The sequence below is a fragment of the Corylus avellana genome, chromosome ca5, assembly GCF_901000735.1.
Source record: "Corylus avellana chromosome ca5, CavTom2PMs-1.0".
In the NCBI taxonomy this organism is placed as follows: Eukaryota; Viridiplantae; Streptophyta; class Magnoliopsida; order Fagales; family Betulaceae; genus Corylus; species Corylus avellana.
Genome location: NC_081545.1, coordinates 32,592,315 through 32,614,604, shown reverse-complemented (window position 1 = coordinate 32,614,604; position 22,290 = coordinate 32,592,315). Strand labels below are relative to the sequence as shown.

Here is a 22,290-nt window from a genome sequence, read left to right as displayed (position 1 = left end):
TTGAGGTAGTAGTGTCTTTTGTGGTTTTGGACCCAAAAAAAACAAAAAAAAGTCTGAAATGACTGCGATCTCTTTGCACAAAGTTTGAGCCACAGGATGATCTGATCACCTTTGGTGGGATGCTGGTTTAGGCAGGTACACTAACACTTGGACCATATTGCTTTTGAGTTCATAGAAGAACTACAAAAGAAAAGAGCGAAAGAGAATTCTAAAAATAAAGATTTTCAGTTAAATCCTAACAATTAAGACAAACAAAAGAGGTTGATAAGATTAAAACATTGCAAATTTTGAAAGTGTAGGAAAAAAAATTAAATCAAGAAGTAAGTGGAGTTTTCTCTCTAAATTAAATATGCTGCAGAGACTCTACATATCCAAGCTGCAGGAGTTGGAAAAAAACCCTCCATCCAGCTTACCAAAGGCAAAGAAGCCGAGCGCAAATTTGGATTCATCAAATCATAAAACGTAGAAAACTAGTACCCTTTCCATTTGCTCAAGCTGAGTCGCTGATGTTCCCACTTGGCCTTGCCTCAGGGCTGTAGCAGCCTAGTGAAGTTGACTATCCATATCTCAGCCAGCCAGCCGTATAACTGGAAAGTCATCATGATGTCACTTATACAAATTCCATGTAAAATTTACTCTTAAAAACCAGTTCGCAAGAGGAGGGTGCCAACAGCTTATATACACATGATCGTAACAGTCACCAGTAATCTGCACAAGAACAGCAACCATCTTGAAAATGATGAAAACGGTTGGCATCTCTAACAACTATCACCCTGTTTGTGACCTTCGAAATTAATTTGGCGGCACTATGGCAATCATCACACATCCTAAGGTTCTTAATTACACGTATGGGTGCTTCCGAAGGTGTTTTCATTAGGCCATATGCTATGGCCAACTTCTCACTGTGATAACTAAGACAGTCTTCTTTCTGCTCATCCTCCATGTCATGCAGTACTGAAGCAATATTAGGGACATACCCCAATGGTTTAATCTTGGCCAGCAATTCCCCTACCTTCTCATATATCTGACTAGACTCTGGGTGTTTGTTGTCTTCTGAAACAAAGACATGGGTAATATTCCTTATCTCTAACCAGCTCACTCCAGGTTCTTTCTTAATGTTTCTTTCTCTCATCAATTTCCGAATCTTCACAACTCCATCCCATCTCCTTTCCTTGGCATACATATTTGACAACAATACATATGTTCCCACATCATGAGGGTCCATGAGCATGACAGATTCTGCAACCTGCTTCCCTAAGCCATAATTCCGATGGACATGACAAGCATTAAGCAAAGTACGCCACGCAATGACATCCCACTTTACTGGTGCAGATCTCATAAAATTCTTAGCTTCATCAAGTAGTCCAGCCCTGCTCAGAAGCCCAACAATACAGGTATAGTGCTCCAGTCCAGGTTCAATGCCCATTTGTTTCATTAGCTGATTCAAATAGTATAATCCTTCTCGCACCAGACCCAAATGGGCACATGCAGCTAGAACCCCAACAAAAGTTACGTAGTTAGGACTCACTCCTGTAGCCAACATGTCTTGAAACACAATTAGAGCTTCTTTACCAAGCCCATGGTGGGAATAACCAGATATCATTGCATTCCAGGTAACGGAGTCTCGGTATATCGTATCAGTGAAGACTTTATTTGCTGCTTTGATGTTGCCAGTCTTGGAATACATTATGACCAAAGCATTCCCGACAATAGTATGGTCCTTGAAACCTGACTTCTCAACACGTGCATGTAATAGATCTCCCAGTCTCAGTGCAGACAAACCTGCACTCGAGTTCAGCAAAACAGCGAAAGTGTATTCATTAGGCATAATATCTTCAAGTTCCATTTTTGAAAGTAGATGTAGTGCTTCCTCAAAGTAACCATTTTGGAAGTAAGCAGCCATGAGTGCCGTCCAAGAGACCACATTCCTATTTTGCAAACCATTAAAAACTTTCCTTGCATTCAGAACGTTACCACATTTTCCATACATATCAATAATGGCACTACCAACAAAGACATCACACTCAAGGTCACTCTTCAACATCTGACCATGAACGTGCATACCAAACTTCAAATCTTTAAGACGAGCGCTAAGGCCAAAAAGGGTACGATATGTAACATTGTCCCAGGCGTTACATTCACCTACCATCCTACCGAAAACTTCTAAAGCTTCCCTCAGATACCCAAGTTCCATAAGTCCATCCATGACTGAATTATAGGAAAAAACATCATATCCAGGCAATGTATTCAAAACCTGCATAGCACCTTCCACATCTGAACACCTCGAATACATGTGAACAAGTGCATTCTTCACATACTGGTGAAACACCAATCCAGACTTCAACACGTACCCGTGACATTGCTTGCCCTCTTCAACCCTTCCACTAATAGAACAAGAAGAAAGAGCAGTAGCAAGTACATATTCGTTCGGACGCAAATTATCCACTGAAACCATTTTCTTAAATAGCCCAAGAACTTCCAAAGCCAACCCATTTTGTAAATACCCCGCCATCAACGCGCTCCACGAAACTGTACTTCTTTCACTCATTTGATCAAACAGTTGGCGGGCAGTAGATATTTCATCACATTTCGCGTACAAATTAATCAGCGAGGTTGTTTGAAACACGTCGCAGTTTTTGGAGGCTTGATTACTTGTGATCAAGTGGGCATGGATTACTTTTCCTATTTTTAAGTTTTTAGCGTCGGCTGATTTTTTCAAGAGCTTAATAGGGTTAGTAGGAGAAGAGGAGGGTCTATGAACTGATTTGAAAAGAAATGGCAGGTGCTGGAGAGGAGCTTGACGGCTCGTTGGTGGTCTTGGAGTGGGCATGGCTTCGGGTCTGATTTTGCAAATCAAATCTCCTGATTTAGTTTATAAAATAAGGTGGCCTATCCCTCGTTCCTAATTCCTATACAGCAAGACCGTAATTTGATGAACCGAACATCATTAGTTTAAATCCCTCCTTCCTTCTTACGTGAACATGAAAAAAACAAAAAAAAAAAATCTTAAAATAGCCTTCTACTTTATAGGTATATATTTGATATTCTTTATTTCCTCTTGAAGAAATTCATGATTGAGAAAATCTGGAATTTAATTTAATTCGTTATTGCTGTATACAATTTGAAAGTCAAAGACTAGAAGAAACGGCTTGTCATTTTGCAAAGTATAAGAAGAAAAATCATTGATTTGAATAAATATTTTTGAACTTTGAAAATCATAACACAACAGATAAAAATTATTTTTTGATAGAAGAATATTTTTATGGAGTATGATTACAGATACTAGAAAGAATATGCTATCAACATATTCCATACTATCTTAAAATGCCCCCATGTTCTGATAAAGATGCATAACTAATATCTTCTAAGATTTTATGAGGAAATAAATTGATATTAAAAACACACTAGACTAAAACAACTAACAAATCTACTTTGAATTCGACCATGGAACGACAAAGAAACATTACCCTTTATTAATTTTCCAATCAAAAAAAGAAAACAATTAATATTCACGTGCAAACAATACAACACCCCAGAAGGGAAAATACAAATGATTATATATCCAATCATATCATCAACTCGCCAAGGAAATATTTCTCTATTGCAACTGGATTGAGATCTCTAATCGGAGAGAAATTGAAGATTCTCCAATTGTTAATCGTGACCCTTCATTTTAAATCTAATGGTCTGTAAAATCATTTGGTCTATAAAATCATTTAAACCTTGGTAAAACAAAAGCTAACATTTAATACTTCAGTTATACAAAAGCAGTTGGCATTTATAGACCATTGAATTTAAAATAAAGGATCACGATTAACAATTGGAGAATCTCCAATTTCTCCCCAATTGAAAGAGATCTCAATCCATTGCAACTCAGTTGGAGAGCTCTATGTGAAGGAAACTCTCCTTTCCCGATCCAACTGAAAATAAGCACGTGTTGAAAAAAGCCCTGCAAAGCCCTTTGACAAACAACCTTCAACTGCACAAGGAGACTTGGAAGAACACAATTGACTATTATGTCTAACGATTTCCATGCAGTCGTCTGTAGTATTCCCTGGCGGATTATTCTCCCGTTTCGCCAATTTGTGAGCAGTCAGCCTAATTCTCTTAAGACACAGAGCAGGATCCAGGTCTGTAGAGTGAGGGAAGACGGTAGGTGAGGACTCCATTTCATCTTGTTGAAGGTCCTCAGGTAACTTCCTCTTCAAACCAGGAAATTCTTTCAGTCCTGCAACAAAGGCGCCAAGTTTGTTGGACCAGAACTCATATTTCATCACATAAAAGCCTGAAATTTTACTTCAGCTAATAATGGAACTCAACCGAAACTTTTGCAATGAATTGACATACCAGGAAGAGGGTCTTCAAGTACAGAAGACTGGGATTCTGAATCACCACAGTTACAGAAGAAGTTAGAGTTATCATTAGTTCCGGAAACCCTGCATGACAAAAGACATAGTCATGAATCCTCTGAGATGTCAAACTAACAAAAGCAGAAAGTATGGCATTAGTCAATAAAAAATCCAATAGAGAAAGCTAGACATGCCTCCAATGGCTTTTAAACCTATAACCTCCCTCCACCATCCAGTATAAACAGGGTATATAGACCGTTCCCATCAACTAATTTCTGACGAATATTTACGGTTCTGGGTTTTTGTTTTCTATGAGGAAATCAAGTTTTTCCCCAAATGTAAAAAGAATACGATGATACTGGCCTTCTTGGACTCTTATCCTTTCCCATTTTGATCTCAATGCGTATGAAAACACCAGGTACATATATTTAAAAGTGCACCCTTTATCATTCTTTGTCCATTGTTACTTTATAAAGTCTCAGTCTCAGTCAGACGTATGGATGAAGGCTTTTATGTGTTGGGGTTTCAGAATTGAGATACATGCATGTTTGAAGGAGTATTTGGAGAGGTAATGAGGCAACATTTCGAAGATGAACTACAAACAACAGTTCGGCAACCATTTGTTATTTGGCGTATTCACATCTATAGAAAGACTTTTAATAACATACACAAATAATAATAATAATAATAACAATGACAACTAAGCCATGACACATTGTGGAGGTGAAGGATCAAACCTGTACATATGCTCAACGAAGTCATCAATTAAAACAGGCCAAGCACCTGCAAAAAAGATTAAGCATTAATTTAATTACTGACTGAGAAGTATCTACCATCTTTTTCATTTTAAAGATATAGCACTGACTTCCTCTCTACCAAGCAAATAAAGCAAAACACAGAATCAAAATAAAGAGGAAGTTAAATGATATAAAATAGGATAATGTTACTCACGCACCTATTCACATCTCTTATCTACATTTATATCACATACAATTGTCACTACTGTCAACTTTAATTCAACAAAAGATGAGAGGTGTACAAACCGACATGTGCATATAAGGTGTGCAAATAACGACTTTCATGTACCTTCAGGATCATACCCTTCCAGATTTTCATGTACACACCGGCTGAAAGCTAAAACTTGCTGCCAAGTATCGTCGGAGATGTTATGTCGTTGATTTTTCTAGATGGAATTCAATAGATTAGTTACGATAGAAATGCACAAGTATAATATTATTATCTATGAGCAAGCAATAAAATCCATTATTTAGTAGAATAATTATAAATCTGAACCTATCATCAGCGTAACATATACACTATGCCCTACAAGAGGGAGAACTACTGTTCCAAATCATAGCATTTGACATGCACACAGTATGACAGACAAAGCATTTCTTTGAGCACTCAAAAATAAGTCTAATTTGATATCAATATTTCTGTCAGAAAATTAAAACAAACTAGCCATTACATCTAACTATAATGCTGGGTATTTTTTGTTCATCAAATCTATACAAGTTAAAAAACATGGCAAACATTGAACATTAGATTTCGATTACCTCAACAAAGTCGCACCATTGATTAAGCAGTCGAAACCTTCCAGCTAAGACTAACCTCCATGCACTAACTGCCTTGCTTACAGCTGTAAACCATTCACCCAAAAAAAAACATAGATGACGAAGAAGGTCAACAAGAGAAGAAACATCATCGCAACAATCTGCAACTCATCTATTCTGTGTGTTTTCTAAATAGATATCCAGTAAGAATATGGCAGGAAAATCAGGAAAATTTTACTTTATTGAACCAAATAAGATGAGAAAACTTACTGATGTTCTTTTGACCATTTTCACGGCACATGAAGAAAACAAAGTCATAGAAGCGAGAGAATTCAGAGAAGTCTACCTACATATAAAAGAACATCAAGGTAGAATCACAATGTGCCACTTACAAAACTAGAAGACACATCCAACATACCAACAGCAAAAATCTGAAAAAGCTTCATATAAGATGCTAATGCCTATTGAAACCATATACATATATTTCAAAGAAATGAAATCTCACCACCAAGTCTAGCCGTGAAATGAGCTTGAAAAGTTCATCAAAAATCGAAACCCTGTCAAAAAAAACAAAAAGAGACAGCAGGGAAGTGCTCAATAGTGTGCTACTATATTGTTACAGATTCAGTATTTAGCTACACAAAATGATGCAGTATAACTACTTCAACGTGCAGAACTGCAGATAACAAGTAGCAAGAGTACAGGGAGCTATCCATGCATATAACTTCTATAATTTTTTTATGAATAATAATTTATTAAGAGAAAAGGAAAAACCTTCATACAGAGTAAATAAGAGAACTAGAAAGTTAATAAGATCTACAACATTCAAAGACGAGAACATAGACTACAGCCTAGTCTAAGAGACATCTCAAAAAAGAGGATTTTAAGCATAGCACATTAGACTCGCAGTCCTCAATTCAAGAGTATGGCAACATAAAGCAAATAGTTGTTGCCATATTACCTGAAGAAAGTAAATTGAGTTTTTTTCCCCCTCTTTTCATATTTTCCAAAAAATGTTTTAATTAGTTTACCTCAGAAAATTGAAACCATATCAATATACAGTTTGGAAAGTGACCAAACAGTTTATTCACACATGCAGCCCACAGCACATGCGCTTTGTACTAGTCTTAAAATAATATGAAGTAGCCTCTAACCCAACCCAACTTCCTAATGGAACTCCAAGTTTCAAAAGCTGCATATCCAGCTTACAGAGATTTATACCTTGTATCAACCCTTGACTCCACAAATTTTAAGAGTTGTGTCAATGCATCCCTTGAAATTTTCGACATTTGCGATTCATTATCTTGTTTGTAGCCCACTTTCCCATCAACATATGCACATTGTGATCTAATATCTGCAATTAAGTTCACAAATCAACTAAATGACAATAACTATTATTTTAGGCTAATAATTTGTATAGAACAAATTAAAATGAATTTGAATGAACATACTGACTAAAAAAAATCTAATGGAACCAAAGGAACAAATAAGTCAACAAATTGACATCATAAATGGTTCCAGTAAAGCTTCTCAAACGTATGCTCAAAGTTCTGAACCCAATTCCAAATCAAATTCAGTCAAATCTCATATGCTTCTTAACACCTTTCTTAAATAGACTTTTAGAAATGTAAATCAAGCTCTAAATGCTTTACTTAATTTTGCCCCTTCCACCTATGAAAAAAGATCCACAGGAAAAGGGGGTTTTATAAGGGATCATGCATCAGTATGGAGATTTTCATTCGCCGTTGACCACTCTTCCCAATATTTTTTGTACCACGAACATTAAGAATGAATAATTTATTCAAAATTAAAGAAAGGTCTAACTGTTGGAATATCGGTATCCTTTGTTATGTCCTTTAATACATTGTTGTCAATATGTATACTAGACAGAGGTGGGTACACGAAGTGGCTCTGCCCTTAAGGGGTTCCTCGTCAAAAAAAAAAAAGTAGGTGAATTTGGTGAAACTTACCAAAAGGGAGGGGATTCAACCTTTGGCAATCAAAAGCCTTATTTCTTTCTTTCTTATTCCTTCTTATACAGTTAAAAATCATCTAAGACTCAGATAAAACAAAGTTAGTAATTAGCAAAAGACTGCACCCCCTCTCCCGTTGAGAAACATGAAATGTACCAAAGATACATATCTAATGCATTTTTATTTTTATTTTTATTTTTGGAAAACTTGATATCTCAACAAGAACTTAAAAATTAAACTTAACGTATATTCATCAAGAATACAAAACGTAAATGTTAAATCACCACTTCTCCCAAAAGTTTAAGCTGATAGGAATAGATGAATTTAATCATTTAGTCAATACTTTAACATTCTCCTCACAGGTGAACTCAAACTCCCTTTTAATTATTTAACATTCTCCTCACGGGTGAGGCCCAACACGTGAATATTTAATTTAAATAGAGTGAATTAACGAAGTTATGATTCAAACTCTCAAGATATTTGGTTCTAATACCATATTGAATCACCACTTGTTCCAAAAGCTTAAGCTAATATGAAAGAATTATTTAATACTTTAACAATAAATAAAAGTTGGTTTTCATCTACTTATTCCTCAAAAATACCAAAATTCTTATTAATCTTAGCTGGGCTTAGATTTACCTCGTCTTGGGCCCCAAAGAGAAAAGAAACTAAAAATATAAAATTCAAAATTAGATTTCCCTCTCCCTTATTTCTCAGCAGCCAGAAGCAGAGCCTAGCTACCTAGCTATCAATCTCATCTTCAACGAAAGCACACAATCCCAATTTAAAATCTTGATTATCAAACCCAGAAACCCATATCCTACAATTTCTCAGCAACCAAACAGAGCATCACTATCAACCCAGAGAGAGAAGTCGAAAAGCCGAGATAAAAGACGAATCTTTTTAAACCAGTGTTCGCGACAGCTGGGAATTCTTATCTTTCTTAGAAATCACATAATCATCAAAAACTTCAAACTCGCAGGGAAATAATTCTAGAAGGTGAGAAATTACCGGAGTAACGCCGGTAAATCTCGAAGATGTCGAACCGGTTCGACCCCGATGAATCCATGGGCCACGTGGTCGGAGCTCCGGTGAGCGTAGGTTTTGTGGATGGGATTGGCGTAGCGAAACCCTAAAGGGAATTGGAGAAAAATCGCAGAGAGGGAGAAGATCTCTCTCTCTCTCTTTCTTTCTCTCTCTCTCTTCGCTGTGTGTTGGTGTATTCATACGCAGACATGTGGGATTTGTTAATAATATTAGTTGCGTTTTCACGGGACCGACGGACCGTTTTGAAAAATTGGAGCAAGTACATATATTGGATGATAAAATCTAGAGTCTTAACTCTTATATATCATCTATAATTCAAATTTACATATATTATAATCCCATTGGACGAACTCGTAACATCAATCACGAATTGACATGTATTCATATAATTAATTTTAAAAAAATAATTTTTTTTAATTAAAAATATTAAAAAAATTATATTTAATTATATATTTATAAATAATATATAAAAAAATTGGGGTGGTTATCCAGTTCGGAATATGATTCTCTTCATTTCATTTGAATTAGATAATATTCATTTAATTGTATTTGAGGATAATTTTATTTTTTTACTTTTTAAGGAAATAAAAATATCTCAAATATACTAACTGAACATTATTCAATTGAAATGAAATAGAGAGCATCCTAATTCATCTTACTCTCTGTCACTGATAGCATACATATCTGAACAAAACTCCCTACCACACTCATTGCTATCATTCAATGGGCCAAATTGAATCTAACTAAAAAACCAGCATAAAAAAACCCAATGCCATATCTTTTATTTCAAGACGTTGATGGCGATAAATGTTTGATAATTTTGCAAATTCATCTTTGCCGAAGAACAAACTGGCCCGGAAAGCTCTTTTGGGTAATCATTTACAACAAAAGAACAGATCCGAGCAAACAAAACATTCAAAGTGAGATTCCCAACACATATTTAAGCACGAGAAGAATCATATTAACCAATCCGGTGTACAGATTAAACAAGAAAGACTAGTAAATCAAAGAAACATTATTATTATATATATATACATATAATTTTGTATGTTTTTTTAAAAAAAAAATATATTTTTTAATTATATAGACACGTGTTAATTTGTGATTGGTGCTGATATGGCGTTTCATCAAATTTTGAATGGAGGTACCATCTCTATCTTTATGCAAACTAGATGTTGGTGAATAAGGTATGTAACCCCCAACTTTATTTTATTTTTAATAACACACAAAAAAGAGATTTTGCGAAAATAAAATAGAGTATACCTCAATTCTTATTACGTCATATTTAAAAAATTAAAAATTAAAAATTAAAAAAAAAAAAGATAAATGCAAAATTGGTCATATGGTTGACGTAAATTACAAATCACTCTATGTGGTATAAAAAATAATTTATAGATCCATGTAGTTGGCCTAGATTACAAAATCACCCCATGTGGTATAAAAAAATAATTTATAAGTCCTAAGGGTATACCAAAATAACAGTTTACTCCCTAAAATCAATTTCCGTCAAGTGACTTAACAGAATTCGTTACTTTGTCACGTCATACTACTATAGTAAATTAACCTAATCTTTTATGTCTCCAGAATTTTACTTCGTGCGTAACCTCTCTCATTTTCATTTTTCACGCCACGATTTAGAAACATTTTACAAGAATTTGACGGTTGCATTTTGTGAAGTGGCTAACAAAGATAAAGATGAGGAAGGGTTGCGCAAGGGGTAAAATTTTTGGGAATATAAGAGATTATGTTAATTTACTGTAATTGTATGACGTGGAGTGAAGGCTGGTGTGTAATCTTAGCTGGTGTTTTAAAATGATGTGAAAAATTATAATTGTCATTTTTGAAAGTTAAAAATTAATAATAATATGTGTCACGTTTTTATTGGGTATAATATGGCAAAGTAACAGATTTTGCTAAATTATTTAACGAAAATTAATTTCAAGGAGTAAACTGTTTTGTTAGCATACCTTGAAGACCTATATATTATTTTTTATACCACATAGAGTGATATGTAATTTAAGCCAACAAGTACCAATTTTACATTTATCCCTTAAAAAAATATACAAAAACAAAAAATTATTCTCCTAGTATTACTCGAATTTGATAAATAAAAATGGGAATCCCAACCGACATAGTATACTTTATAAATGCACGTCTCCTCCTCTACTTTTCTCTTAACAATATTCTCGTACCCGCGTAAACCTCTTGTCACTAACTCTAGCAGAGCGAAATTGGTCGCAATATCGTATATCATGGTAGACTTCCCCAGAGACCAACACGAATGGCTAGACGTCGAGGTCGTCCTCGGCGTCACGTCGGAGAAGCGCGGACCGTTGCCGGCGTTGAGGGTGTCGATCGAGGCAATGCCGAGGGTGGCGGTGACCCAGGAAGAGGCGGTGGCGAAGGAGTGCGCGATTTGCTTGGACGGCTACGAGGTCGGCGGCGAGGCGAGGGAGATGCCGTGCAAGCACAGGTTCCACTCCGGTTGCATCGAGAGGTGGCTGGGGCTCCACGGGTCCTGCCCGGTTTGCCGGTTTGCGATGCCGGTGGAGGAAGGCAACGTGAATAATGGCGGTGGAGAAGAGGAGGAGTACTGGATGGATCTTCTGGAGTTTATGAATCAGTGACGGTGGGGATCCGAATCCGATTATGGTCAGCGGCGTCATTTGGCCAGACATTTGATTAACAATTTGAACATTTCCTTTTAGAGCGCATAATCGTTTATTTGTTTACTTGTATTGATGTTAAGATTCACCAAATTTTACTAGATAAAATAGTTTATACATATATAATTTTAGCTATTCATTTTTATTATTTTATTTAGGGCAAGTCAATGCGTCGAAATTACTTAAGTTTTTTTTTTTCTTCGAATTTTTACTTCTTTAGTCAATCAAAAATGCAAAAAAATTTCTACTGTTAGATTTTTCCTCAAATGTTTAACGCCTATTAGTCCTAAACTAAACGCACCGTTTTGCCACGTTAGCATATTAATTTAATTTAAAAAACTAAATCTAAATAAAATAAAATAAAATAAAAAATTAAGGGGTGACTTTTTCCAGCCACCCCCAAAGGGGTTAGGGGTGGCCAGAAAGCCACCCCTACACCTGGTAAGTTGACAACAATTTTTAATACATTGTTGTTAATAACTATACCTAACATAGGTGGGTATACGAAGTAGCCCTCCCTTGATAAATGTTTCTGGTTAAAAAAAAAAAAAAGGAGGAGGGATTCAACCTTACCAAAAGAGGTGAATTTGGTGAAACTTACCAAAAGGGAGGGATTCAACCTTTGGCAATCAAAAGCCTAGTTCTTTCTTTCTTCTTCCTTCTTATACAGTCAAAAATACAAAGTTAGTAATTAGCAAAAGACTGCACACTCTCCCGTTGAGAAACATGAAACGTACCAGAGATACATGTCTAACGCATTTTTATTTTTATTTTTGGAAAACTTGAAATCTCAACAACAACTTACAAATCACAAATAAAATTTAACACGTATATTCATCAAGAATACAATACGTAAATGTTAAACCACCATTTGTTTCAAAATCTTAAGCCGGTAGAAAGATATGAATCAACGGTAAATAAAAGAAAACAATAACATGTTTAAATGCCATTCATCGCATTGTATTGGTTTTCACCTACTTATTCCTCAAATAATGACAAATATACCAAAATTCTTATTAATCTCTCGTCTTGGGTCCCAAAGAGAAAAGAAACTAAAAATCTAAAATTCAAAACTAGATTTCCCTCCCCCTTATTTCTCAGCAGCCAGAAGCAGAGCTGAGCTACCTAGCTATCAATCTCATCTTCAACGAAAGCACAAAATCCCAATTTAAAATCTTGATTATCAAACCCAGAAACCCATATCCGAGATAAAAGATGAATCTTTTTAAACCGGTGTTCATGACAGCTGGAAATTCTTATCTTTTCTTAGCAATCAGATAATCATTCAAAACTTCAAACTCGCACGGAAATAATCCTAGAAGGTGAGAAATTACCGGAGTAACGCCGGTAAATCTCGAAGATGTTTCGACCCAGATGAATCCATGGGCCACGTAGTCGGAGCTCCAGTGAGCTTAGGTTTTGTGGATGGGATTGGCGAAGCGAAACCCTAAAGGGAATTGGAGAAAAATCGCGGAGAGGGAGAAGATCTCTCTCTCTCTCTTCGCTGCGTGTTATTAGTGTATTCATACGCAGAAATCTGGGATTTTGTTAATTGGCATAGTTGCGTTTTCACGGGACCGACAGACCGTTTGGAGCAATTACATATATTGTATGATAAAATCTAGAGAGTCTTAACTCTTAAATATCATCTCTAATTCAAATTTACATATAGTATAATCCCATTCTTTTAGAATTGTTATTAGTTAAAGGTTTTGTTAATTTATATTAATTAAATTAATTTGTACTTATACTTATCTAATTATTTAAAATAAATATAGATGATTTTATTTTAGAATAATACTATATACTATACCACCATTCTACTATTATTCTACTGTGTCATGTCAACATAATAAAATAGTAATATAATATATAACATTATTCTTAAGTTTATATGAAAGTGTCTTTTAGTAATTATAATTTAGATAAGTTTCTTTCATTATTCTTCAATCGACTGTTATTGAGATTCAAGTTGTAATGACTTTATACTATAAAAACAACGTTGATGTAATTAAATATTTGAAAGTTTAATCTCAAATAATAAGAAATTTAAGATTTATTATGAAAATTGTTATCCAGCTTTAAAAAAAAAAATCGAATTACTAAGTTAATATTATATATTAAAATTTTATTTCACAATTATCTCATAATAACAGTAATTTTTTTCTTTTTTTTCCTAAAGGAATAGAACGAATCTAATTGATAGTAAAACAAATTAAGCACAACGCTTAATTTTTTAATGTTTTTAATTTTTAAAAAAATTATTATTTTTTTAAAAATTAATTATATGGACATGTGTTAATTTGTGATTGATGTTGACGTGACGTTCCGTCAAATCTTGGACTGAATTTAGACAAAGGTACCATCTCTGTCTTTATGCAAACCAGAGGTACCTCTTGTGATATAAAGTAAATTATAGATGGCAAAAAATAAAGAAGTTAAACCACTTGAGTGAATAAGGTATTCAACCCCCAACTTTATTTTATTTTTTGAGCATCTTGAGGTTTTTTCCGGATTAAATAACACAAAAAACAAAAGAGATTATGTGAAAATAAAATAGAGTATACCACAATTCTTATTACGCCATATTTAAAAAAATGGATAAATACAAAATTAGTCATATGGTTAACCTAAATTACAAATCACTCTTTGTGGATAACCAATAATTTATAGGCCTACGTAATTGGCCTGAATTATAAATCATCCCATGTAGTATAAAAAATAATTTATGGGCCCTGAGGGTAGGCTAAAATAACAGTTTACTTCCTAAAATAAATTTCCGTCAAGTAACTTAATATAATTCGTTATTTTGTCACGTCATACTACTATAGTAAATTAACATAATCTCTTCTATCTCTAAAATTTTACTCTGTGCGTAACCTCACTCATTTTCATTTTCCTCGCCACGATTTAGGAACATTTTGCAAGATTTGACGGATGAGGGAGGGTTGCGCAAGGGGTAAAATTTTTGGGGATATAAGAGAATCAGAGAGATTAGGTTAATTTACTATAATTGTATGACGTAGAGTGAGGGCTGATGTGTAATCTTAGCTGGTGTTGTAAAATGATGTGAAAAATTATAATTGTCATTTTTAAAGTTAGAAATTAATAATAATATGTGTCGCGTTTTTATTGGGTATAATGTGACAAAGTGACATTTTGCTAAGTTACATAACAAAAATTAATTTCAGAGAGTAAACTGTTTTTTTTGGCATACTTTGAGGACCTATAAACTATTTTTTATACCACATAGAGTGATTTATAATTTAGGCCAACTACAGGGACTTATAAATTATTTTTTATACCACATGAAGTGATTTGTAATTTAAGTCAACTACAAATATCAATTTTGCATTTATCCCTTAAAAAAGATATAAAAAACAAAAAATTATTCTACTAGCAGTACTCGAATTTGATAAATAAAAATGGGAATCCCCACCGACATAGTAGTATACCTTATAAATACACGTCGCCTCCTCTACTCTTCTCAATTCTCATAACACTATTCTCGCACCCGCGTAAACCTCTTCTCACACTCTCTAGCACTAGCAGAGCGAAATTCAATGTCGGATTCAGCGTCTTCAACCGAAACCCGAACGCAAAGGGTCTCTAACACTATCTCCGAAATCGTAGACACTCTCTACGCCCCCCAGAATTGGTCCCGTTTCGCGCTACTTGACCCGGTCGCAATATCGTATATCGTGTTAGACTTCCCCAGAAGCCAACAAGAAGCCCTAGACGTCGAGGCCCTCATCGGCTTCGCGTCGGAGAAGCGCGGGCCGTTGCCGGCGTCGAGGGTGTCGATCGAGGCAATGCCGAGGGTGGCGGTGACCCAGGAAGAGGCGGTGGCGAAGGAGTGCCCGATTTGCTTGGACGGCTACGAGGTCGGCGGCGAGGCGAGGGAGATGCCGTGCAAACACAGCTTCCACTCCGGTTGCATCGAGAGGTGGCTGGGGCTCCACGGGTCCTGCCCGGTTTGCCGGTTTGCGATGCCGGTGGAGGAAGGCAACGTGAATAGTGGCGGTGGAGAAGAGGGAGAGCAGAGGCCTGTTCTGGTGCCTATCTGGATCGGTAGCCGTGGGGATCCGATTACGGGCCCTCAGCCGTGGATCCGCGGCGGCTGATTCGGATGAGAGTCGTGGGAGTGATGAAGTTGATTACGTTTCGACACAAGACATGCAATTCTGAAGAAGAGCCACAGGATTAGATAATTTCCATTTTTTTTTTAACAATTTTATATGGTAGCTAGTTTGTACATTGAAACATAGTTGATCAGACATTTGATTTACAATTAATTGAACATTTTCTTTTAGAGCCCATAATTAATCGTTTATTTGTTTACTTTATTGATGTTAAGATTCACCAAATTTTACTAGCTTCAAATAATTTAGCTATTCACTTTCGTTATTTTATTTAAATATTATTTTTTTTCAAAAATTTCTTAATTATTCCTCTAAATATTTATATTTTTCAATGTTTATCTTATCTTAACCGTCATACATTATTTGAATATTTGTCTTATCTTAACAATTATATTTTAAAAAATAATTAATTTCTTAACAATCGTATTTTTTTAATATTTTTCGTTTTCTTACGTGTATATTGAGTACATCTTCCCACCGCAGCCAACCAATATCAAGTGAAGGTGAATAATTGAGTCCTGCTACGCGCGTAGGACATATATTAAAAATTTAAGAAAAAAAAAATTTGTCTTTTTTTGTTAATTAAATTTTAATAAGTTAATATAAAGTTTTTAATGCCTTAAAATTTATTTTTGAATTCAAAACTAAAATTTAGGTGTGGAAGGTTAACCCTTTAAGGATTGTATTACCCAAAAGAGATTTGATCATCCTAAATTTGGTGCTAATACCTCAAATTTAGGTGTTGTTTGTTAAACAACATCATATTCCCCCACATTTTTTATCTCATTTTTCAAAAAAATTAACATCAAAACATTCTCACTTTTTATATTACATCATTCACTTTTTACTACTATTTAAATAAAAAAATCACTACAAAACAAAATTTTTTTACTTTTCAATACAACTTTTTCACTTCTCTATACTAATTATTGCTCATATTTTTCCTCACCACTCATGAACAGTGCATTACTGTTTACCAAACAACACCTCAGTGCTAATACCTTAAATTTAATATTAATACTTTAAATTTAAATTTTCCTTTAATATCTCTTTTCTTTAATTTTTTAAAAAAAAAGAAAAAGAAAAAGAAAATTTGGCCACGTTACTCGAATATATTTTAGACCTGCTTTTTGTATTGATTTCATGAGCTTTGACCTCCTACCTCAGTTGCTTCATGTTCCTTCTTAAGCAAATCTCAGGTCAAGATACAATGTACACCTCTTGCTGATCCATTTGCTAATTCTTCAGAGACTAAACTTTTTACTTTCTGTAAATAGTAACTTTTCTCAAAAATATGAAACGGACTTGCGTTTTGTTTGGCCCTTTTTTTTTTTTTTTTTTTTTTTAAATTTTTTATTTTATAATGAAATTTTTTTTCATTCAAACACAAACAAAACACCCAAACACAGCGGCAAGAAAACTGAAACTCAGTTCTTTACATCAAACAACGAAAAACCAAACCCAGATCAAACAATCACAAGCTAAAAAAATACTACCACCCATCAAAGAAAAACAAAAAAACAAAAAAAACCTTTTTACATAGTAAAAGCTTTCTTTATTTATTTTCTTAAGCTGCTTCAATTCAAGTCTGTTAAAAGAAAATTCGTGTTGTGCTATGTCTTCTTAAATCCTTCAATGCATGCTTGCAACAATATATAAAACCACCCAGCAATTAGAACTACAATAAGAAACAATGCCTCAACTCAAAGAGCCCAAAGCACAAATTTTCTAGGTTCTTGAAAATTGGACTTTGGTTTCTATTTGTGCCTCTAAAGATTACAACTATAATGTATGGTTACACTACTGTATCAAAGAGCAGGAAAAAAAGCTGACATAAAAGATATCCTAAAAACAGGTTATCTGGTCCAACAAAACAAAATTTCCAATCACCAAGAATCCCCACAAGAACAATTCCCATATAGTAGTAGTCAAGCTTTGGCTCCCGAATGGTAGCTGGATCACCAATAATCCCCACAAGAACAACTCCCATCTCTGAAATGGTGGAATCTGCTGGCATCCTTCACAACAATTTCACGTCCAGTAACCAAGGCTATTAGCTTAATCGCACTGTGGCAGTCGCCACAAATCCGATGGCTCTGAACAACTTGCAGTGCTGTCCAATCTGGAGTGTTGATCAGCCCAAAAGCTATCGCCAGTTTCTCACTGTGGTACAGCAAAACCTGCTCTCCCTGTTCAACATCAGGAAGCAAATATTTTCTTTCAGGAACATAACCATGTTTTGCAATCTCTAGCATCAAGTTGTCCACTTTCAGGTGAATCTCTTTTGTTTGGTAATGGCTTTTATCTCCGGAAAGGAAAACATAAGGCTGCTTTTTAACTTCAATCCAACTGCATGCTGGAAGCATTCTCAAACCCTTTCTTCTCAAGGTCTGAAAAACAGCAGCAGCTTCCTTCAACTTGCCAGAGCTGTTGTAAATATTAAAAAGCACAACATAATTGTTAAGCTTTTCAGGCTCCATTCCATAAAGATTCTCCGCTGCAAATTTTCCAAGCTCTAAATTCTCATGGACTCGACAAGCTGTCAGCAAGGCAGCCCACATGTTAGCTGTAGGCTTAAATGGAGCACTTCTTATCAGTGCAAAAGCATCATCCAAAAGCCCCTCTCGACCTAACAATTCGATCATACATGCATAATGCATTGCACGGGGCTTAATCTTGTGATCCCCACTCATTGATTCAAAAATCTCCCACCCACACTCTGTTAAACCTGAATAACTACAGGCAGATAGAACAGCAAGAAAGGTGACATGGTTGGGTATCAATCCTTCCTGAAGCATCTGCTTGAACATATCAATGGCCTCTTCTCCACGACCATGATTACCATAGCCAGCAATCAAGGCATTCCAAGATATTACATTCTTTTGGGGCATCTTGTCAAAAACATGACGGGCATCTTCTATTCTTCCCCATTTGCTATAGAAATCTACAAGTGCTGTGTTGGCTACTATATCTAATCCAAAACCGTGACGAACTAAACCTGCATGAGCTTGCCTAGCGTGCTCTAATGAAGCTAACCTTGTACATATTCTTATAATTATCGAAAATGTGAAATGGTCAACTTCAACACCAGAATCACGCATCTCATTATACATACTAAGAGCTTCCTCACTATAACCATGAAGTGCATAACCTGCTATAATGGAATTCCACCCAACCGTGGTCTTCACCGGCATCTCATCAAAAACACATTGAGCATCTTCAATGCTCCCACACTTGCTATACATGTCAATCAGAGCACAAGACACAAAAATATTCTCACCGAAACCCATCTTCAAAGCACACGAATGAAACTGCCTCCCTGCAAAAATGTTACTCAACCCGGCAGATGCCTGAATCATCACGGCAAATGTGCGCGATCCACCTTCTGAAAATTCCTCCCACAAAATAAAAAACATCTGGAATGCCTCAAGATAATCCCCAGAGGCCACGAGTCCCCCGATTATCGTATTCCACGTGACAAAGTTCTTCGCCGGCATTTCATCGAACAGCCTACGCGCATCAATCATCATCCCACATTTCACATGCATAAGTAGCACCCTGTTCCTCATATACAAATCCAATTCAAACCCATTATTAGTCATAAACCTAAACAACCTCTTCACCCCTCTAATCGACTTCAAACCTATGCACGCGCTCACCAATGCATCATACGTGCCAGAACCCAATTCAAAACCCCCCTCAAACTCCAAGATCTCAAACAATTCAAGCGCTTCCCTATACCTCTTATTCAAAACCAACTTCTCTATCTGACTACAAAGCCCCGGACTGGGTTTTCTCTTCTGTGTTTCTTCCAAAACCGCTTCTTTCCTCTCACCAACATCGATTTTTGACGGCTTCGGCTTCGGCTTCAGCCGTGGTTGCAGCCCTTGTTCCAGTGAAGAACACCTAATCTTATCAAACGGGTTCCTCCATTTCCTCCTATTGAACGAAAAACAATACCCAGAAAACAACGAATTATCCTTGAAAAGCTTATCCTTAGGATCCGAGAGAGTGAAAGGAAAACTACAATTACTTTGACTCCGATCAAATGAGAGGCTCGAGTAGCGTAAGAGTGGGATCTCCATGCTCAAACAGTACAAGCAAATCAGTGAAAACTGGTGGCACTAGAAGCCGAGAAAAAATTGCACCTTGAGAAAGTGTGAATTTGTTTCGCTTTTTCCTCATGTTTTGGCTAAAGCGAGATGTGGGATATGAACGAAGTGGTCAGCATCGAGGACTCCGCCCGAGTAGCTGGGAGGTAGTTGCAAGGATCACCAACTCACCATGGAACTTGAACAACGACGAAATGGCTCAAAACGATGCGTTTTCTTTTTCCTTGGGGGTTTTTTAGTCGCTTCAGAAAAATATCTGCTTGGGACTTTAGCGGCAAAACCGTGTCGTTTTCTAAATCTTTTTTTGGAAATTCACAAAGCGTCTGCTTTTATCTTTCCACAGGCAAATTTTATCTTTATCAGATTACAGAGTGTAATCACGTGGACCAACTCATAATAATCATAATCAATTTTACAACGAATCTATTAGCAGAGACGGATCTATTAATTAGTTGGTAAACTCTAATTATTCACATGGGAGATGGGACTGTAAATGAACCTAGTTGTTTATAAAACAGTTGGAGGTTGATTGTAAAAACTCGATTCGCTTTCAAACGACCCGATATTGAATAGAAATTTAAGCTCATTTATTAAATAAGTCAAACTCATATAAACTTGGCTTAACTTGTATAAATTTATATAACTTCATTTTTATTATTATTTTTTTCATAGTATTGTTCTTAACAAGTTGAAAATGTTTAAGATTTTAGATAAGGTTATATGATATAATATAAAGAGCCTATTTCACCATAAAAAATTATATATGATTTATTACAAATATAAGGTTGGTTATGTTAATTTTTATGAGTTTATAAATAAAAATTAATTTATCTAGTTAATAGAATGATATAATCTTAATAATAAATTGAGTAACTAATGATTAGTATATATTTTACAAAAAAAAAAAAATGAAAATATTTACTTTATATATTAAAAAAAATGAATAAGTTAATGAGTAATTTGGAAATAAGTTCAAGCTTGTTCAAAATATAAATGAATCAAGTTTGAACACATTATCCAGCTCTACTTGGTTATAAGCTAGAACTTGATTCAAATTTGAAATAAAATTAAACGAACCAAATATGAATATTCAATACTCGGCTCGACTTGGCTTAATTGTAATTTGGGACTCATCTAAATCATTGCTAGATTATTGTGTGCAGAAGGGAACACCTAAAAATGGTAACAGTAGTCTTTCTTTTTTTCCTTTATTCCCAATATCTGAATGGAGTAGACAGACAACATGATTCGATAAGAATTAATACTACAAAAGGGGAAAAAAAATTAAAAAAGAGAAAAGAAGAAAGAAAAGTGAACTTTATGATTTCATTAGTTTTGAGAGTGGGTTACAGACTTACAGCTAATAGAGATCAAAAGCCAGTGTCCTCGAGAAGTAATAGGATATGGTTGAAGATGCCAAAGTGGTTGCTTTAGAACTGTCGTACACACAATGACACAAGGAAGAGCATCTTTGTAGTACTTCAAAAATGGTAAACGAATCATGATATAAAAGAAGTGCTGCAAGATTAGGCTGATGAAGAAATCTCACTAGGCACCACTTGCAGTGCCATTTTGTTGCTTGTCACGGAAGCAACATTTAGAATAACAAGATCTAAGGCCAAGCCCTATCTTTAACGGACGGAAGTGACTAACTAGCTCTTCTTTTGTGTACAGAGTATAAACTGCATGTAATTAAGGAGGTGCAGAGCCCCACCCAGAAAATTTTTAAGCTATTCATCAAAACTTAACTCTGTTCCCACTTCCCGGGGGGAACATAGAACATGTTCTCGGCCAGCAGGCCACATTCTGCACCTCACATTCATAATTACCACTGCAGGAGGAACCAATACAAGATTCTCCAACCAGCATCATTATTAAAGTAATATCTAGATCTAATTCTATATTTTGATAGAATCATGCAATGAAGAAGCCATCATCTTTGAGATGGTGGAAGCTATGGGGCTCTACTTGTAATGTGAATTGGTTATTGGCCCTGTCATGAGATGTATCCATGGACTAGCATACATCACATCTCTTCCATGAGGTGTATTCTTAAGTCCATGATAAATTGGTCAGTATTGTTGAGAGAACCCAGCTGATAATTATATATTATACAATCAGGCTCTGCAGGAAAGATATGTAAGATATTTGAATTTCTTTCTCAAAGCTGCCATGCATCCTGCACAATTTAGGCCAGGAAGCCTTAAACCCCTAACTAGGTTTACAGTAGCTACCTAATAGAAGTTCCATTCTAATTCAAGAGCTTCTTGTCATCCCAGTTTTCACATCATACATAAATTACGAGGCACGCATGTATAGTTGGATGCCAGTCTTTCAATTTTAGATGCAAGTTGAATCTGCAATAAAGGGATAGCTAACATAGGTATGAGTACATACAGGCGAGGTTTTTCTTGAAATGAATTTATATCTTCAAGGACAAATTAATTC

The 22,290-nt window shown here is 35.4% G+C and overlaps 5 protein-coding genes across 5 annotated transcripts; 2 read left to right on the top strand and 3 right to left on the bottom strand.

Annotated features, from left to right (window-relative positions):
• Nucleotides 1-294: 294 nt before the first annotated feature.
• Nucleotides 295-2,928, bottom strand: LOC132182345 (pentatricopeptide repeat-containing protein At5g39680). Its single transcript, XM_059595564.1, has one exon. It carries the CDS (start codon nt 2,828-2,830, stop codon nt 698-700), a length of 2,133 nt encoding a protein of 710 aa, XP_059451547.1. The 5' UTR covers nt 2,831-2,928; the 3' UTR covers nt 295-697.
• Nucleotides 2,929-3,451: 523 nt separating this feature from the next.
• On the bottom strand, nt 3,452-9,098 carry LOC132183123 (defective in cullin neddylation protein AAR3). The gene is made up of 9 exons (XM_059596521.1): nt 8,887-9,098; nt 7,124-7,256; nt 6,408-6,459; nt 6,173-6,248; nt 5,906-5,988; nt 5,436-5,532; nt 5,087-5,132; nt 4,348-4,436; nt 3,452-4,228 (listed from the first exon to the last, which is right to left on the bottom strand). The coding sequence occupies exons 1-9, from the start codon at nt 8,942-8,944 to the stop codon at nt 3,888-3,890; spliced, it is 975 nt and encodes a 324-aa protein (XP_059452504.1). The 5' UTR covers nt 8,945-9,098; the 3' UTR covers nt 3,452-3,887.
• A 1,971-nt stretch (nt 9,099-11,069) lies between these two features.
• LOC132182163 (E3 ubiquitin-protein ligase MPSR1-like) lies at nt 11,070-11,549 on the top strand. Its single transcript, XM_059595354.1, has one exon. It carries the CDS (start codon nt 11,070-11,072, stop codon nt 11,547-11,549), a length of 480 nt encoding a protein of 159 aa, XP_059451337.1.
• A 3,602-nt stretch (nt 11,550-15,151) lies between these two features.
• On the top strand, nt 15,152-15,712 carry LOC132182162 (uncharacterized). Its single transcript, XM_059595353.1, has one exon. It carries the CDS (start codon nt 15,152-15,154, stop codon nt 15,710-15,712), a length of 561 nt encoding a protein of 186 aa, XP_059451336.1.
• A 1,607-nt stretch (nt 15,713-17,319) lies between these two features.
• On the bottom strand, nt 17,320-20,093 carry LOC132183108 (pentatricopeptide repeat-containing protein At5g50390, chloroplastic). The gene has a single exon (XM_059596507.1). It carries the CDS (start codon nt 19,813-19,815, stop codon nt 17,689-17,691), a length of 2,127 nt encoding a protein of 708 aa, XP_059452490.1. The 5' UTR covers nt 19,816-20,093; the 3' UTR covers nt 17,320-17,688.
• Between the last annotated feature and the right edge of the window lie 2,197 nt (nt 20,094-22,290).

What these genes read in the sequence shown, in the direction of transcription:
- LOC132182345 (XM_059595564.1), bottom strand. Translation starts at nt 2,830, where the DNA reads ATGCCCACTCCAAGACCACCAACGAGCCGTCAAGCTCCTCTCCAGCAC.
- LOC132183123 (XM_059596521.1), bottom strand. Translation starts at nt 8,944, where the DNA reads ATGGATTCATCGGGGTCGAACCGGTTCGACATCTTCGAGATTTACCGG. An exon ending in AAATGGTCAAAAGAACATCA is followed by an intron (nt 5,989 to 6,172) that starts GTAAGTTTTCTC and finishes AATGGTTTACAG; the next exon opens with CTGTAAGCAAGGCAGTTAGT. An exon ending in ACTTGAAGACCCTCTTCCTG is followed by an intron (nt 4,229 to 4,347) that starts GTATGTCAATTC and finishes CCTTTGTTGCAG; the next exon opens with GACTGAAAGAATTTCCTGGT.
- LOC132182163 (XM_059595354.1), top strand. Translation starts at nt 11,070, where the DNA reads ATGCACGTCTCCTCCTCTACTTTTCTCTTAACAATATTCTCGTACCCG.
- LOC132182162 (XM_059595353.1), top strand. Translation starts at nt 15,152, where the DNA reads ATGTCGGATTCAGCGTCTTCAACCGAAACCCGAACGCAAAGGGTCTCT.
- LOC132183108 (XM_059596507.1), bottom strand. Translation starts at nt 19,815, where the DNA reads ATGGAGATCCCACTCTTACGCTACTCGAGCCTCTCATTTGATCGGAGT.